This window comes from Bubalus kerabau, chromosome 10 (genome assembly GCF_029407905.1).
Source record: "Bubalus kerabau isolate K-KA32 ecotype Philippines breed swamp buffalo chromosome 10, PCC_UOA_SB_1v2, whole genome shotgun sequence".
Taxonomy (NCBI): domain Eukaryota; kingdom Metazoa; phylum Chordata; class Mammalia; order Artiodactyla; family Bovidae; genus Bubalus; species Bubalus kerabau.
In genome coordinates, this window is record NC_073633.1 from 10,912,819 (window position 1) to 10,931,350 (window position 18,532).

At 40.6% G+C, this 18,532-nt stretch overlaps 1 protein-coding gene across 4 annotated transcripts in view; it reads right to left on the reverse strand.

Moving 5' to 3' along the window:
• Positions 1 to 18,532, reverse strand: part of ANKRD31 (ankyrin repeat domain 31) — a 129,805-nt gene that overhangs the window by 13,026 nt on the left and 98,247 nt on the right. For all 4 annotated transcript variants that reach the window (XM_055536579.1, XM_055536578.1, XM_055536581.1 and 1 more), the window contains 3 exons: positions 14,638 to 14,734; positions 11,066 to 12,065; positions 7,933 to 8,073 (listed from right to left, as the gene is read on the reverse strand). In XM_055536579.1, the coding sequence (XP_055392554.1) occupies positions 7,933 to 8,073; positions 11,066 to 12,065; positions 14,638 to 14,734 (1,238 nt within the window). The remainder of the gene's footprint in view (positions 1 to 7,932; positions 8,074 to 11,065; positions 12,066 to 14,637; positions 14,735 to 18,532) is intronic.

An 18,532-nucleotide genomic window follows, 5' to 3' on the forward strand; every position in this document is an offset into this window, starting at 1 on the left:
AGATGCTCAAGTAGTGATCTTCCTACAGGACCCCATAAACTCTGTGCTTATATTTCTGTCAAGCACTAAACCCACTTAAATGAAACTATGTATTAATATGTCTGTTTTCACTAAAGATCTGTATCATACTAAGTTTTATTTTCTAGCACTTCACATAGTGCCTGACAATACAGGGAGAAAGCTCTGAAGTCCCAGATCTTAATCAGGATTCTTAAATTCTTTGAGTACCTCCAGATTTTTAAGTTGTGGGGAGTAAAAGGGAAATACTTATGAGAAATATACCTTTGGCATACTGTCGAGCACACCCTCGGTACTCAGTAAGTGCTTGTTATTGAAGGGAGCAAGGGCGGCCTAAGGAATATGGAATGGTTAAGCAGACTTATAGCTCAATCCTATGACCAAACAGAGCCTCACATGTTAATGGAACAGGCCTGGCCTACTCAGCATGCTAAACTCTCCTTACCTGCAACGGAAGAAGCGGTGAGGCCACTAAATGCCTTCTGTCACTTCTCCAATAATAAACAGGTGAAAACAATGGATTTTGACCATTTATCCAAAAAAAGAAGAATATACCTTCAAAGTGCACATGAAATCATATCAAGCATCTTTTCTAACCACAATATTAAGTGACTAGAAATCAACTACTAAAAAAAAAAAAAAAGAACAACTGCAAAACACACAAACACGTGGAAGCTAAACAACATGCTACTAACCAACCAATGGTTCGCTGAAGAAATGAAAGAAGAAATAAAAAATACCTAGAGACAAAAGAAAAGAAAATCACAATGATCCAAAATCTATGGGATACAACAAAAGCATTTCTAGGAGGGAAGGTTATAGTGATACAAGCTTACCTCGGGAAAAAGAAAAAACTCAAACAACCTAGCCTTACACCTAAAGGAACCAGAGAATGAAGAACAAAAAAAAAACCTATCAAAAAGATTAGAGCAGAAATAAATAGAGACTAAAAAAAAAAAAAAAAAAAACAGGAAAGATCAACGAAACTAAAACCTGGTTCTTTGAAAAGATAAACAAAACTGATAAACCTTTAGTCAGACTCAAAGAAAACCAGGGAGAGAGCCCATGTCAATCAAATTAGAAACGAACGAGAAGTTATCACCAACACCACAGAAATGCCAAGGATCTTAAGAGACTACTACAAACAATAAACTACATGCCAATAAAATGTACAATCTAGAAGAAATGGACAAATTCTTACAAATGTACAATCTCCCCAAACTGAACTGGGAATAAATAGAAAACCTGAATAGGCCAATTACCAGTGATGAGATAGAAACAGTAATTTAAAAATTCCCAACAGGGGGACTTTCCTGGTTCAGTGGCTAGGACTCCATGCTCCCAATGCAGTGGGCCCGGGTGTGATCCCAGGCCAGGGAACTAGATTCCACATGCCACGAGTAAGGTGCTGTGTGCCACAATTAAGACCCGACGTGGGCAAAAAAATAAACAAAGATTAAAAAAACCCACAAAACTCCCAACAAGGATTTCCCTGGTGGTAAATCCATGGAAAGTGGGTAAAGCTCCATGCTCCCAATGTAGGGGGCTCATGTTAATATCGCTAGCCTGGGAACTAGATCCCACATGCCACAACTAAGAATTCACAGGCCACAACTAAAGACCCCACAGGCAGCAGCTAAAGGGCAAAGATCCTGCGAGTCATAACTAAGTCCCGGTGCAGCCACATATGTAAATGTTAAAACAACAAACAAACAAACTCCCAACAAACAGAAGTACAGAACCAGAGAGCTTCACAGGTGAATCTTACCAAACCCAAACATTTAGAGAAGAGTGAACACCTATCCTTCTCTAACTATTCCAAAAAACTGCAGAGGAAGGAACATTTTCGAACTCATTCTAGAAGGCCAGCATTACCCATACCAAAACCAGACAGGATATCACAAAAAAAGGCCCATAAATTACAGGCCAGTATCACTGATGAACACAGTTACACAGATCCTGAACAAAACATTAGCAAACAGAATCCAGCAACATAGTAAGAGGATCATAAATCATGATCAAGTGGGATTTATCCTAGAGTTGCAAGGATACTTCAATGTCTGCAAACTGATCAGTGTGATACACCACATTAACAAACTGAAGAATAAAAATCATAGTCATCTCAATAGATGAGACAAAGATTTTGACAAAATTCAATATCCATTTATGATAAAAAAAAAAAAACCTCCAGAAAGGGGGCAAAGAGAGAATATGCCTCAACATAACAAAGGCCATATATGACAAACCCATAGCTAACATCATAATCATGGTGAAAAGCTGAAAGCATTTCCTCTAAGATCACAAACAAGACAAGGGTGACCACTCTTGCCACTTTTTTTCATGTAGTACTGGAATTTCTAGCCACAATAATCAGGCAAGAAAAAGAAATAAAGGGCATCCCAATTGTAAAGATATAAGTCACTGTTTGCAGAAAACATGATACTATATATAGAAAACACTAAAAACACCACCAGAAAACTACCAGAGCTCATCAGTGAATTCAGAAAAGTTGCTGGATACAAAATTAATATACAGAAACCTGTTGTATTTTTGTATGTTAACAATGAACTATCAGAGAGAGCTAAGGAAATAATCCTGTTTACCACTGCATCAAAAAGAATAAAATACCTAGGAATAAATCTACCTAAGGAGGCAAAAGTCCTGTACCTGGGAAACTGTAAGACACTGATTGAAAAGAAACTGAAAATGACACAAATAAACAGAAAGATATACTATGTTTTTGGGCTGGGAGAATTAATATTGTTAAAATACCACACTAGCCAAGGCAATCTACAGATTCAATGCAATCCCTATCAAAATACCACTGGCACTGAACTAGAATAAATAGTTTTAAAATGTGTATGGAAACACAAAAAACCCTGAATAGTTACAACAATCTTGAGAAAGAATAAAGCTCAAGGAATCATACTCTCTGACTTCAGGTTGTACTACAAAGCTGCTGTAATCAAAACAGTCTTGAACAGGCACAGAAACAGACACACACATCAACAGAACAGAATACAGAGCCCAGAAGTAAACCCATGCACTTATAGTCAATTAATCTCTGACACAGGAGGCAAGAATATACAATGAAGAAAAGACAGTCTCTTTACTAAGTGGTGCTGGGAAAACTGGTCTACTGCTGCTAAGTCGCTTCAGTCGTGTCCGACTCTGTGCAACCCCATAGACGGCAGCCCACCAGGCTCCCCTGTCCCTGGGATTCTCCAGGCAAGAACACTGGAGTGGGTTGACATTTCCTTCTCCAATGGGAAAACTGGAAGCAACATGTTAAAAAAATGAAATTAGAGCATTTCTCACACCATATACAAAAAGTATACTTTAAATGAATTAAAGACCTAATGTACGACTGGAAATCATAAAATTCCCAGAAGAAAACACAGGCAGAACACTCTCTGACATAAATTAGAGCAACATTGTTTTGGATCCGTTTCCTAAGGCAAAGGAAACAAAATAAAAAATAAACAGAACCTAATTAAACTTAAAAGCTTTTATACAGCAAAGGAAACCACTGACAAAATGAAAACACTGAAGGGGAGAAAATGATATGACCATAAGGGGTTAATATACAAAATGTATAAACAGCTCATACAACCCAGTATCAAAAAACAGCTTGTCAAAAAATGGGCAGAAGACCTGAATAGAAAATTTCCCAAAAAAGAGACATACAGATGGCCAACAGTGACATGAAAAGATGTTCAGCACTGCTAATCATAAGAAAAATGCAAATCAAAGCCACACTGAGGTATCACCTCACACCTGTCAGAATGGCCATCATCAAAAAGAACACAAATAACAAATGTTGCCAAGGCTGTGGAGAAAGGGGAACTTTTCTACACTGTTGGTGGGAACGAAAACTGGTGTAACCTCAATGGAAAACAGTACGGATGTTTCTCAAAAACTTACAACTACCATATGATCCAGCAATTCTGCTCCTGGGTATACCTCCAAAAACAAAAACACTAATTCAAAAAAGGTGAATGTGCACTTCAATGATCAAAGAAGCACTGTTTACAGTTGCCAAGATATAGAAACAACCTAAGTGTTCACTGGGGCTTCCCTGGTGGCTCAGTTGGTAAAGAATCCACCTGCAATGCAGGAGACCCCAGTTCGATTCCTGGGTCAGGAAGATCCCCTGGAGAAGGGATAGGCTACCCACTCCAGTATTCTTGGGCTTCCTTTGTGGCTCAGCTGGTAAAGAATCCACCTGCAATGCAGGAGACCTGGGTTCGATCCCTGGGTTGGGAAGATCCCCTGGAAAAGGGAAAGGCTATCCACTCCAGTACTCTGCCTCAAGAATTCCATGGACTGTATAGTCCATGGGGTCGTAAAGAGTCAGACACGACTGAGCAACATTCACTTTCACTTTAAATGTCCATCAACAAATGAGTAGATAAAGAAGATGTGGTGTAAATGTACAATGGAATACTACTCAGCCATAAAAAAGTATGAAATCTTGCCATTTGCAACAACATGGATGGACCTGGAGGGTTTATGGTATGTGAAATTAAAAAACACAGAAAAAGACAAATATTCTGTTATTACTTACATGGGGAATCAAAAAATAAAAATAAATGAATGTAACAAAATAGAAACATAGATAAAGAGAACAGACTAGTGGCAACCAGCGTGGAGAGGGAAGAACGGAGGGGCAAGATAGGGGCAGGAGACTAAGAGGTACAGGCGACCACATATGAGATAAATAAGCTCTGGGGATACATTTTGCAGCACAGGGAATAGAGCGAAATGTCACAATAAATTTACATTCAGTTCAGTTCAGTTCAGTTGCTCAGTCGTGTCCGACTCTTTGCGACCCCATGAATCGCAGCACGCCAGGCCTCCCTGTCCATTACCAACTCCCGGAGTTCACTCAGACTCACGTCCATCGAGTCAGTGATGCCATCCAATCATCTCATCCTCTGTCGTCCCCTTCTCCTCCTGCCCCCAATCCCTCCCAGCATCAGAGTCTTTTCCAATGAGTCAACTCTTCCCATGAGGTGGCCAAAGTCCTGGAGTTTCAGCTTTAGCATCATTCCTTCCAAAGAAATCCCAGGGCTCATCTCCTTCAGAATGGACTGGTTGGATCTCCCTGCAGTCCAAGGGACTCTCAAGAGTCTTCTCCAACACCACAGTTCAAAAGCATCAGTTCTTCAGCGCTCAGCCTTCTTCACAGTCCAACTCTCGCATCCATACATTAAATATAACATAAAAACAGTGAACCACTATGTTGTACCGCTGCAACTGACTATACCTCAAAAATAGTAATGTTTATCTGCAAGTATATAAAAAGAAGAAAGACTGGGTTTTGTTCACATTATTGCCCTGATGATATCCAACACATGCTATGCCCTCATCAACGTGTAGGCTCAGTATGTTTTCACCTGTATCTCAAAATTTAAAGTATATTTTTAATCAGTTAGTGGTGCGTAAAATTTTACCTTAGTAGACTTAGGGGTCCTGAGTCCCCCATAAGCCGCAGACATATCACTAGGGATAATTCACACATTCAAAGAACACAGCTTTAAGAAAATCCATTGAGTTAAAAAATCTACTTTCCATAAGGCAGGAATGCTTTAATGGACAGTGGTAACAGTGACTAGGCCTCAGACGGAACCGGCACCAGGTCCCTCAGGAGACTGCAGCAGCGGGAGGAGCGTGTGCCGCCTGGCGGGTGAGCATGAGGACTCCCCTGGCAAGGCCACGCTGGCTCGGCTGCCTGGGTAGATCTGAGTCCGTTCTGGGGCTCATCGCTCTGTCAGCCTGTCGACGTGGATGTAGATGTAGGACGAGACCCAGTTTTCTGGCATTTCTCGCCTGACAACCTGGCTCTACATCCCCACACCACATAGTCAGTGAAAAAGTCCACATTTACCAAGACAGCAGAAACCTGTTCTCATCAAGAAGTGACTGTAAATTCAGGAGTCACCCCAAGACAAGAAGAGGTAAAGGTTACTGTGGTAAATTTTAAAGGAGGCTTTAAAAAAAATTGTAAACAAACTCAGTTTCTCAGCCTGTGTTATTTATGAGAAGTACATGAGTGTCCTATAGTAATTTTTGAAACTATTTCTATTTCTAGGATAATTTAAAAAATCTAAGCTGGCTTAGATAATCTGTATGAGTATCTCATATCCAAGAATTGCCCTAATTTTAGTGCCCACATTTGTATTTGGCTTCACCATCATCATCACTGTGAAAACAGTATGACTCGAACTGACATGGCTAATGAGAGAAGACCAGAGGCAATGTGATATGTAACTGAGGCATATAAGTACAGCTGCTAAGCTGCTAAGTCGCTTCAGTCGTGTCCGACTCTGTGTGACCCCATAGACGGCAGCCCACCAGGCTCCCCCACCCCTGGGATTCTCTAGGCAAGAATACTGGAGTGGGTTGCCATTTCCTTCTCCAATGCATGAAAGTGAAAACTCAAAGTGAAGTCGCTCAGTCGTGTCCGACTTTTAGCGACCCCATGGACTGCAGCCTACCAGGCTCCTCCGTCCATGGGATTTTCCAGGCAAGAGTACTGGAGTGGGGTGCCATTGCCTTCTCCAATATACGTACTGAGTGAGGGCCAAATGATATCACAGCCAGATATGCAAAACCAGAAAATGCAGTAACTCCAACAGAGATAAAGAGTGGGAAGACTGAGTCATCGCTAGGCACAGGCATGTCAGACTCCAAAGAACCTCGCTACAGCAACTACCCGTTCACTCTGTGAGCAGAGATTCAGTTTCACCAAAATAGTATCATCTATCATAACTCTAAGAAGCTTTGTAATAAAAAGGGATTTCCATGGGTAAAATGTTAATTACTAACATGCAAATATAATTTATGAAACCATGGAAAGGATTAAGCAGGTTGAATTGAAAGCAGGTGACTCAAGTGGTCAGAAGAAAAAAATTACAGGAAAAGAGGAAGACAGAGAGACTATAGAGAAAATTTAAAATGTGCTCATGTAAGTGAAGGAACTGAAAACTGTTCTGGAAACACCTGTAACAGAGGTCCGGGAGACCAGAGTTCACAGTTTAGGGACAAAAACTGAGACAGAAGCCAGCAAAGAGGGTGCACAGAGCTGAGCTGGACAAAAAAGGGGAGAGGAAAGCGCCTTCTACTACCGGTGCATTAAGGCTCACTATGATGGCTAGAGGAGGCTGAAGGCATCTGCAACTCTATAAAACAGTAATGCTGACTGTCTGATGATTCACACTTTTCTGGGTAAAACATTGCAACACTGTTCCCTGAAATGGTGCCGTGGACATCTGGAGGTGGCTGATCATCGGACCTCAAGGGCGTTAGCCATCAATACTCTTCATATAGGTCGTTAAACTGGGCTTATAAATCAGAAGACAGAGCCGAAGGAGGAGACTACTAAGTCTGGGGAGTCTGAATAAAAATTCAGAAATTTTTCCTCCTGGAAGGCTAGCAATTCGTGGGTAAGACTATGTTCAAACATGTGGGTCTCAGGCTCCTTGATCATAACTTTCACCTTTAGGGGAAGATTCTGCTGTATCATATCAGAATACTAGTAACATATTATTAACTAAATTATCCATACATCAGTGGCCCTGCATCTTCCACGTGGAATCACAAGGACCTGATATCTCTGTGGGGTGGCAGGAACTCTCAAGAGAGGAAGATCGGGGCATTCGGTTTTCTGAGACGAGGTAAGGCACGAGGAAGGAGAGGCTCGGTCAGCTGTGCGACCCTGCTGAGGGGCATTCTGGCAAACGCGGACTCTGGGAGAGCTCGTGGCGTGCTGCAGGAGGGATGCATGGGCACAGAACTAGTCTGGAGAACTTTCAGCATCCTTCTTAATAAAGGAAACAGTTTTATCAGCAAAAAATATGATGTTATCTCCAACTGAATATGAAGTTAAAGATTAATTTAGGAACGACCCACCTTACTCCAAGCATAATTCCAGGTCACGTAACTGTCACCTCCTAGAAGATCCTTGAGCCAGGTGACTGGGTTTTGATAAATCTGACCATTTTCTACCTTAATTTTGCCACTCAATAAAACACTGGCTTTGTGGGTAGTCTCCTGAAGTGAAAAATAAAACAAAAATTAGGATTTAAAAAATACCTGAACTTCTGCTTCTGTCCATGATAAAGTAAACGGGGACCAGAATTATGTTAACACCTGACACAACCAAAAAAACAGACAAACTAAATATATGAAACAATGGTTTCCAAGATACCAAACATCAGGGGGAAATGTATAGTGATACTGAGAACTGAAGAACTACTGAGGTGAGCCCTACAATCGTCCCAGCTCACTGCCTTGAGAGAGCTTCCAGGTCTTCATACATGGATAGGAAATCCGGACAAAACCTGTCGATTCTCTCAATTGAGTAGACAGAGGAGGGTCCAGGGAGGCATGATGGCTAGAGTTTGCAGTACAGAGTACTGAAGAAGAGAGAAATACACAGAGACAGAGAACTCTACAGAGCTTCAGAGGGTCCTCTTTAAGTATTCTGCTGAGTTGTGATTGGCCATGTGCCAAGCCTGGGAAAAGAACCATCTGAAAGAATTAGATGTAATGGCATTCTCTGGCATTCTCAAAGGGCAGAAACAGCACCTGTTCCCAATAGTAAGACTAGAAAAACAAACTGATGGGGCATTGGTAGATACACAGAAGTCTTGCCTTTGTGGTGGGATATAATTAGCCTTAGACTGAACACTGCTCCAATCCTGCCTAACAAACTATAAAAGGAAGACCCAAAAGGACTGGAAAAGGTCAGTTTTTATTCCAATCCCAAAGAAGGGCAGGGCCTAAGAATGTTCAAACTGTCATACAATTGTGCTCATTTCACAAGCTAGTAAGGTTATGCACAAAATCCTTCAAGTTAAGCTTCAGCAGTATGTAAACCAAGAACTTCCAGATGTACAAGCTGAGTTTAGAAAAGGCAGAGGAACACAGAGATCAATGGCCAACATTTTCTGGGGGCTTTCCTGGTAGCTCAGCTGGTAAAGAATCCTCCCGCAATTCAGGAGATCCAGTTTGATTCCTGGGTTGGGAAGATCCACTGGAGAAGGGATAGGCTACCCACTCCAGTATTCTGGCCTGGAGAACTCCATGGACTGTATAGTCCATGGGGTCACAAAGAGTTTGATGCGACTGAGCAGTGACTTTCACTTGCAATTTCTGGATCACAGAGAAAGCAAGGGAATTCCAGAAAAACATCTGCTTCATTGATTATGCTAAAGCCTTTGACTATGTGGATCACAACAAACTGTGGAAAATTCTTAAAGAGATGGAATACCAGACCATCTTACTTGTCTCCTGAGAAACCTGTATGCAGGTCAAGAAGCAACAGTTAGAACCTTACACTGAACAACTGACTGGTTCAAAATTGGGAAAGAAGTAGAAGTCTATATACTGTCATCCTGCTTATTTAACTTATATGCAGAGTACATCATGTGAAATGCTGGGCTGGACGAAGCACAAGCTGAAATCAAGACTGCTGAGAGAAATGTCAACAACCTCAGATATGCAGATGATACCACCCTTACGGCAGAAAGCGAACAGTAACTACAGCCTCTTGATGAGGGTAAAAGAGGAGAGTGAAAAAGCTGGCTTAAAACTCAACACTCAAAAAACTAAGATCATGGCATCCAGCCCCATCACTTCATGGCAAACAGAAGGGGAAAAAGTGGAAGCAGTGACAGATTTTATTTTCTTGGACTCCAAAATCACTGTGGACAATGACTGCAGCCATGAAAGTAAAAAACGCTTGCTCCTTACAAGGAAAGCTATGACAAACCTAGACAGCATATTAAAAAGCAAAGACATCACTTCACTGACAAAGATCTGTATACTCAAAGCTATGGTTTTTCTAGTCATCTATGGATGTGAGACTTGAACCATAAGGAAGGAAAGTGGAAAGGAAAGTGAAGTCGCTCAGTCGTGTCCGACTCTTTGCGACCCCATGGACTGCAGCCTCCCAGGCTCCTCCGTCCATGGGATTTTCCAGGCAAGGGTACTGGAGTGGGTAGCCTATCCCTTCTCCAGGGGATCTTCCTGACTCAGGGATTGAACCCGGGTCTCCCGCATTGCAGGTGGACACTTTTGTGAGAGCTGGACCATAAGGAAGGCTGAGCGCCAAAGAACTGACGGTTTTGAATCATGGTGCTAGAGAAGACTTGAGAATTCCTTGCACTACAAGGAGATCAAACCAGTCAATCCTAAAGGAAATCAACCCTAAATATTCATTGGAAGGACTGATGCTGAAGCTGAAGCTCCAATATTTTGGCCACCTGATGCGAAGAGTCAACTTACTGGAAAAGACTGATGCTGGGAAAGACTGAAGGCAAAAGGAGAAGGAAATGGCAGAGGATGAGATGGTTAGAAGCATCACCAACTCAATGGACATGAATCTAAGCAAACTCCAGGAGACAGTGGAGGACAGAGGAGCCTGGCGTGCTGCAGTCCATGGGGTTGCAAAGAGCTGGACACAACTGAGTGACTTAGCACACACAAAACCCTTCCTGCTGAGTATAACTAATTCTGGTCTGAGAGCCCAAAGGTGCTTGTGACTAAAAGGAATAGGGCAATTTTAGGCTTCCCTGGTAGCTCAGCTGGTAAAGAATCTTCCTGCAATGCAGGAGACCCCAGTTTGATTCCTGGGTTGGGAAGATCCGCTGGAGAAGGAATAGGCTACCCACTGCAGTATTCTTGGGCTTTCCTCTAAGCTCAGCTGGTAAAGAATCCACCTGAGATGTAGGAGACCTGGGTTCTATCCCTGGGTTGGGAAGATACCCTGGAGAAGGGAAAGGCAACCCACTCCAGTATTCTGGCCTGGAGAATTCTGTGGACTGTATAGTCCATGGGGTCGCAAAGAGTTGGACATGACTGAGTGACTTTCACTTTCACTTGCTAAGAATATAATGGTCAAGTTTCTCCATTTAAACAGCCCAACCAAACCCTTTCCCCTAATATGAGCTATACACCGACACTATGTGGCAGCAACATTTTAGTCACTTATTTATAAAATTTACATAATTTTAGAGGGAAAAAAAAAACAATAGGATACCTGTGTTTTGAATTCCAGAATGTTATTTCCTGGATTAAGTCTTCCTAGCAATATCAGATCCTTTATCTGCATACATTTCGTTTTGGGAGTTGTGTTGTAGTTCGAAGGTTTTTTCACAGTATGTTGGTAGCCAGGCCCAGAGAAGGAGGAGCTCTGAATATCATTTGCATGAGGAACAGTGAGAGCTGATTTTTTAAAGTAAGGTTTCGGCTGTTGCCCCATGTCACTGCCAAAGGCACCAACCCCTTGCTGTGCAAGGGATTCTGGTGTCCCCTCGGGGGCTTGGTGGGGAGCTGTTTTCCTGTTTCCTTCTTTTGGATCACAATCAGAAGGAGCCTGATCACAAATAACACTTGATGGATGGGCATCATGGTGGGCAAACACACTGGGGGTTGCTGAAGTCTTTGATGTGCCAGTCACTGCTGAAGGGCCAAAGGACACGTGCCCCTCGGCTGTACTACCTGGAAGATCGTTCTCTTTTTGTGAACGCTCTGCTTCAGCAATAAAAGTAACAGATTGGGACTGCACTTTAATCTGCTTAGTGCCATCTGAATGTCTGGATTTTGATAATCTATCTAAGGTACAGTCATTGAGGTTTTGCTTAGAATTCAGTTCACTTCCAGAAAATTCTTCCCTTCTCACTGTCTCTGAATTTGGACAAGTGTGGGTACTTTGGCTGTCGTGCCAGACCTCCTGAGACAACTGTGTTTCCTGCATGCCTCTGCACGCAAGGCTGACAGGAGAAAGTGGACCTGACTGGGGCTGCATGGAATTTTCCAGACTGATACACTCTTGCCTGTCCTTTTCATTAGAGGTTTCTGAGCTTGATGGCAGCTTCCTAAAACTAAGACCAGACAAAGATGTAGCATTCTTATAGGTGTGAAATTTCTGGCTTATTTTTTTCTGTTTTTTGGCTACGAGTAGGAGGCTCTTCTGTCTTGCCGCCAAGTTAGCCAGTTGCTCCCTCAGGACTCCATGCTTAAATGATTCTATGGACACCCTGTAGAAAGAAACAGAAAAGGGAAAAATACAAAAACAGTGGAAAACTTTTTTTTTTAAGCAGTCATTTAGATTTTATAGATACTCTGTGTCAATTTAAATTTAATCAGCTCAAAGTACACAAGAGTCTATCTTTGCCCTGTGTATTCTTTGAGAGCAAACTGTTGCTCTACAGGAGGCAAATAAGTATGGCTTCTTTAGGAGGTGACAGTGTGCTTATCCACATTCATATTTACATTGTTTATCAGTTGTGAGTCAGCCCTGAGACAGAAACACAACTTGCGTTGTCTATCTAGATATCTACTAGTCCTTTAGTTGGAAGGTACCAACTGATGACCAAGGAGCAATACCACCTTCTTTAAGTTTGGAATTGGCTTAACTGGTTTACAGCTAAATGGTATATCAGGAAGTCAAATTCGAGAGTAAGTTCCACCCAAATTCACTTAGCTATGGAGGACTGGGGTTGTTTTGTGAATAATCATAAGTAAGCTAGACACAGAAATGTCAATTCATCAAGCAATCACTGTAGCTGTGCTTTCTGAACCTGCAGTGAGGTGCCTGGAGGCCAGACGGCGGCCCAGAGAAGCACTGTCCTGCGTGTCCCCCCAGACCACGCCTCTCGGGGCTGGAGGACTGAACGGGAGGCACTGACTCACCCACAGCTCTGACTTCTGGTTATCCTCACCTATGACACAGTGACCTTCAGGATACCAGACACTTTTGTTTCCAGTGGCTCTCAAACTTTTTGGTCTCAGGACTTTTTTATACTCTTAAAAGTTACGGAGCAACCCAAAGAGCTTTTGTTTATATGGGTTATATCTATCAATATTTACTGTTTCAGAAAATAAAACTGAGAAAATTTTAAAACACAGAAACACACAAGTGTACATTCCATTAGATATTAGGATGATGATATTATTATATACCATGTAGCCTCTAGAAAATTTCATTGTACACTTATGAGAAAATGAGAGTAAAAAAGAACAAATAACATCTTAATATTATTATAAAAATGGCTTTTGACTTCTTGGACCCCTTGAAATGGTCTCAGTGACCATCTTTTAAGAGCAGCTGTTTTAAAGGGAAGCAACAGTATAGACAATTGTCTCTCCTAACACAGGTTAGAGTTGTTGGTACTAAACTCCAAACTGCCTGGATATTAAAGTAAGTAGCAGATGCAAGGGGAAGAAGTGTCAAGAAGAAATTATAATTAGCAAATAACTAGCAGTATTAAATGTAAGAAGCTAGCAGTATTAAATGTAAGAGAAGAAAAAAGAAATTAATATCACATTTAAAACTATGTGAAACAGAGTCCAGATAGAAAATGAAAATGCTCTTTAGATTACAAAATTTCAAGACTAATAACAACATTAGTAAGAAGACACACATATATAATGGAATATTTTTCAGCCATAAAAAGAAACAAATCCTGCTGTTTGTCACAACATGGACACATCTTGACGGCATCATGCTAAGTGAAACAAGTCAAAGACAAATACTGTATGATCTCACTTATATTTGGAAGCTAAAATAAAAACCAAAAGTCACAGGTTCAGAGAACAGACTGGTGGTTGACAGAGGTGGAGGAAGCATTCGGGTGAAAAGGGTGAAGAAATCAAAAGGTATAAACACCCATGGTGACTACAGTTGATAATACTGTATTGTATATTTGAAAGTTGCTGAGAGTAGGCCTTAAAAGTTCTCATCTTAAGAAAAAAGAAAAGAATAAAAAAAAAAGAAAATAATACCCAAACAAGAAAAATATATATAACAAGTTTCTCAAAAAAAAAAAAAAAAAAAAGAAAAGAGATATATAATCAATATAATTAGGATAAAACTCTTTAAGGACCCTGAGAACTTAGAAGTACACAAGACTACAAAATACACATGATTACACTGCTTAGAAGAACATTTGTAATAGCATAGAAGAACCAATTTTAATGTAAAAAAATGTGAGTTTACTAAGGAAACAAATTTACTTATGAAATTCATGGCCAGAAAGGCTTTCATTAAATTCATGGCTGTGGACATTTTAATATCCTTTTCTGAACATTTCAAGTAATAAAGTAGAAAAACATCTCTCAAGGAAGTATATATAATTCCTCATGGACATAATAGGTTAGATGACCTCATAAAGTCCTTTTCCAGTTCCACAAAACATCTGTAATCACAAGCAATTCTAGGCCAGGGTTTCCCTGGTGGTCCAGGGGTTTAGAGTCTGCTGGCCAGTGCAGGGTCACAGATTTGATCCCTGGCCTGGGAAGATTCCACATGCCACGGGGACAACTGAACTCGTGCACCGCAGCTACTGAAGCCCATGCTCTAGCGTCTGTGCTCCGTAACAAGAAACATGCTCTGCCACTCCAATGAGGGCTCATGCATTGCAACTAGAGAGTAGCCCCTGCTCGCTGCTGCTAGAGAGAGCTGATGTGCAGAGAGAGCCGGTGTGCAGAAACAAAGACCCAGCACAGCCAAAAATAAATAGATAAAGTTAAAAAAGAAATTCTAGACCTATTATAGATTAAAAATAGATAAATTCTGAAAACTCCAAAGCATTCTTACCTTTAACTCACCTGTATTTTTTAGCTAGATCATCCCTTTCTGCCTTCTGTTTAGCAAGCACGTTGTCCATAACTTCCTTTATCTCTAACATCTCAGCAGTGTATTGTTCTAGAAGCAAGGTAATAAAATAAAAAGTTGGTTAACTGAGAGACAGCAAATGTTAAATTTGATCACAAAGGACTTAGCCTTATTGTTAATTTAAAAAGCCATTATTTTCCTACCCTCTTCCACCATATCAATGGTCCAGATATCAAAGCTTATGGACGTATGTCACTCTAGAGAAGTACCCTGAGGTGTGTGAGACCACACCAAGAAGGAGTGGGCAAGCCTGAGTTCTAACCCTGTTATCCCGCTGACTAAGCTTGGTGATCCTGGACAAGTCATTAACCTCTCTGGTCTCTGCCTTAACTGTGAAATGAGGGTACTAAAAGAAGATAAACAGTAAGATAATTTTGTCTGTTAAAATTATTTACTTTTTAAAATACAAAAGGAAAACACTATCAATGTAAAGGAAATTTTGAAATAATATGAATGTTTACAGAGAAGAATGCTAGGAAAGATCAAAGGCAGAAGGAGAAGAGGGTGATAGAGGATAAGATGCTTGGATGGCATCATCAATCAATGGAAATGAACCTGAGCAAACTCAGGGAGGTTGTGAGGGTCAAGGAAGCCTGGCGTGCTGCAGTCCATGGGGTTGCAAAGAACTGGACACGACTTGAACCCAACGACAGAGAAGAGAAGTCAGGGTATTCCCACTCACCCACTCCTTCTCCTCAGTATTTCACTCCATGAAAGAGACTGCTTTTAATACTTTGGTAGGTGTGTGTGTTTAAAATATGTTTATTTTATATATATAGTCTATATATTTAGACTATATATAACTATTTATTATATGTACTTAAAAATAAGAATCATGCTATCAGTTCTTGTTCTTTACACTTAACACTTAGGGCTATATGATATCTAGTCACTTATGAAGTGAAGTGAAGGTCTCTCAGTCATATCTGACTCTTTGCAACCCCATGGACTGTATAGCCTGCCAGGCTCCTCTGTTCATGGAATTCTCTAGGCCAGAATACTGAAGTGGGTAGCTTTTCCCTTCTCCAAGGGATCTTCCCAACTCAGGGATCGAACCCAGGTCTCCCCCACTGCAGGTGGATTCTTTACCAGCTGAGTCACCAGGGAAGCCCAAGAATACTGGAGTGGGTAGCCTATCCCTTCTTCAGAGGAACTTCCCAACCCAGGAATCAAACCAGGGTCTCCTGCATGGCAGGTGGATTCTTTACCAGCTGAGCTACCAGGAAAGCCATAGATCTATATAAAATTATTCTTATGATTACTTAAATTATTTTCCTACTTTCTTCCATTGCTTCCCAAGTAAAGACATCATGATCTCCCCCAGTACAAATTCACAGGATTTACATGTAAATTATGTCCAAACCCAGATTCCCAAATAGGAAATCATTTCTTCTAAGCTACTTGCTATTCATTTAATTTTTGGCTTTGCTTCTTAAGTTTTTTCTTAACTTTTTTAGACCAAGGTGTATTTTTCTAGATAATTTAACTAGAGAAAATCAGTGGTGGAAAGTGACATAAAGTTCATAGTTGGAATTTGCTCCAGAACCTCCTTTTGCAAGTCAGACAATGATCTGACAAGTACAGAGTCAGTGTTCCCAGAGTAGTTTCTATCTCCCTAATCTCCTTAAATGATAATTAAGAATTTAGACATAGATTTGTTGGGAAGATTTGACACTTTAACAAAAGACATTTACATTATCTATATACCCTGCCATGTTTGGCTTTTCTAACTGAATTTTAAACTACAGGTAAAAATCGCATTATCACAGTAACCGAAGTTTCTATAAATAAAGATATTTTATGTCTAACTTGATACTATATACTTATCAAAGAGACAAAATTAATCAATGGCATCTTTGAGAAAACCTAGAAATTACCCAAATATGTATAAGATTTTAATATGTGATAATAAGGCATTATAAAATAATGAAGATGAGAGGAATTATTCAACAAATAAGAGTAGGCAAAGGGGTAGTAATATGGGGGAAAGCCCTATTCTATCTTTCTACCATACGTGGCAAAGAAATTTCAGATGAATTATAGAGTTACAATGCTTAGGAAAAATAACATATAAAATGTTTAAAATGAACATTTTTTTCTGCTTCAATTCAGTTGAGGTGCTAAAAATATTTGATATAAAAATAAATATAAAACATCTATAAAAAATTTACAAAGAAATAAAATTCTTTACTCTTGGATACCTCAACCAGATCAAAGATGAAAAGGTGTCAAAATATGGAAGTGGTGAATTTGCAAAGCTATTTCTTTAGAGAGTTGAAGCTTAACTGGGTGGGATTCTCTGTTCTGAGAAGCAAATGTGAGCAGTGAGGGCATCTCTCCTCTTCTGTTGTTGGTGTTCAGTCGCCTAGTCGTGTCCAACTCTTGGGGACCCCATGGACTGTAGCACGCCAGGCTGCCCTGTCCCTCACCATCTCCCGGAGTTTGCGCAAGTTCATGTTCATTGCATTGGTTATGCTATCCAGCCATCTCATCCTCTGACGCCCTCTTCTACTTCTGCCCTCGATCTTTCCCAGCATCAGGGACTTTTCCAATGAGTCATCTGTTCACATCAGATGAGTAAAATACCAGAGCTTCAGCTTCAGCATCAGTCCTTCCAGTGAATATTCAGGGTTGCGCTCCCTTAAGAGTGATTGGTTTGATCTCCTTGCTGTCCAAGAGACTCTCAGGAGTCTTCTCCAGCACCACAGTTCAAAGGCATCGATTCTTCGGCATTCTGCCTTCTTTATGGTCCAGCTCTCACAACACTACGCGACCACTGGGAAGACCACTGCCTTGACTACATGGACCTTTGTCAGCAGAGTAATCTCTCTGCTCTTCAACCCACTTCTCTTTACCTCAGCCTGAAGGGGTAGTTTCTCAAAGGAGTGTTAAGAGTGTAACAACTTTCTATTGAGGTACAATAGACTGATAATCTGACTTGCTCTTTGATCTTGAACATCTAGAGGTTCAGAAGAACAGGGAGCTTCCACAGCAGTGCAAAGAGAAAGCTGCTGTTGTGCTAGGAATTAATTATCCTTCCTTCTGATAGTGGGTTCAAGATCTTCAGGATCATGAAGACAGTATGGAGACTGCCCTGTGGTCCTCCTTATGAGGGCTTATACTTGAGGGTGACAGTCTGTGTAAGGTAGAAGAAAATGGTGAGAGGAGACTGAGAAGGGCCAGGGAAAGAAACGTGCACTGTCACATCACAGGAGCTATGTAGAAGCTTCAGAAGAGCCTCCGAAATTTTGCTTTGATGAACCTTAGTTTTCAACAACTGTTAAAAAGCAATGGGACCAACAGCAGTCAGGACCTGATCATGAGCCAAGACTCTAGTGTTCTACTGCTGTACCTCTCCTTCCCTAAAGGGGCAAAGAGACTCAAAAAAGGGATCATGATTAGAATAATCCCAGTGATAACATGATCACAACAGAATAAAATTAAGTTACAAAGCCTGGGGGTGAGGAGGGGAGAAAAGTTTCTAATCTTAGAAGCATTAAAAGCAACAGAAAAGAGGCTGATACATTCTACTATACAGAATTTGAGAATCTCTGTATTTAACACACACTAATATGTTATAAATAAAAACACCGTTAAGGGACAAAAAACGTATTTACAGCAGTTATGGCAGAAAAGGGGTTAATAACTTGATTATATAAAATGGCTTCAATTTCTTAACAAACAGGAACAGTCAATTTAAGAAATAGAAGATAAAATTAGTGAAAAAATACCATTAATAATCAATAAATAAAAATAATATACATATTTTTTACTAAAATAGTAAAAAATTTTTTCAGTAAAATTATTTTAAATGAAAATACTGACGCT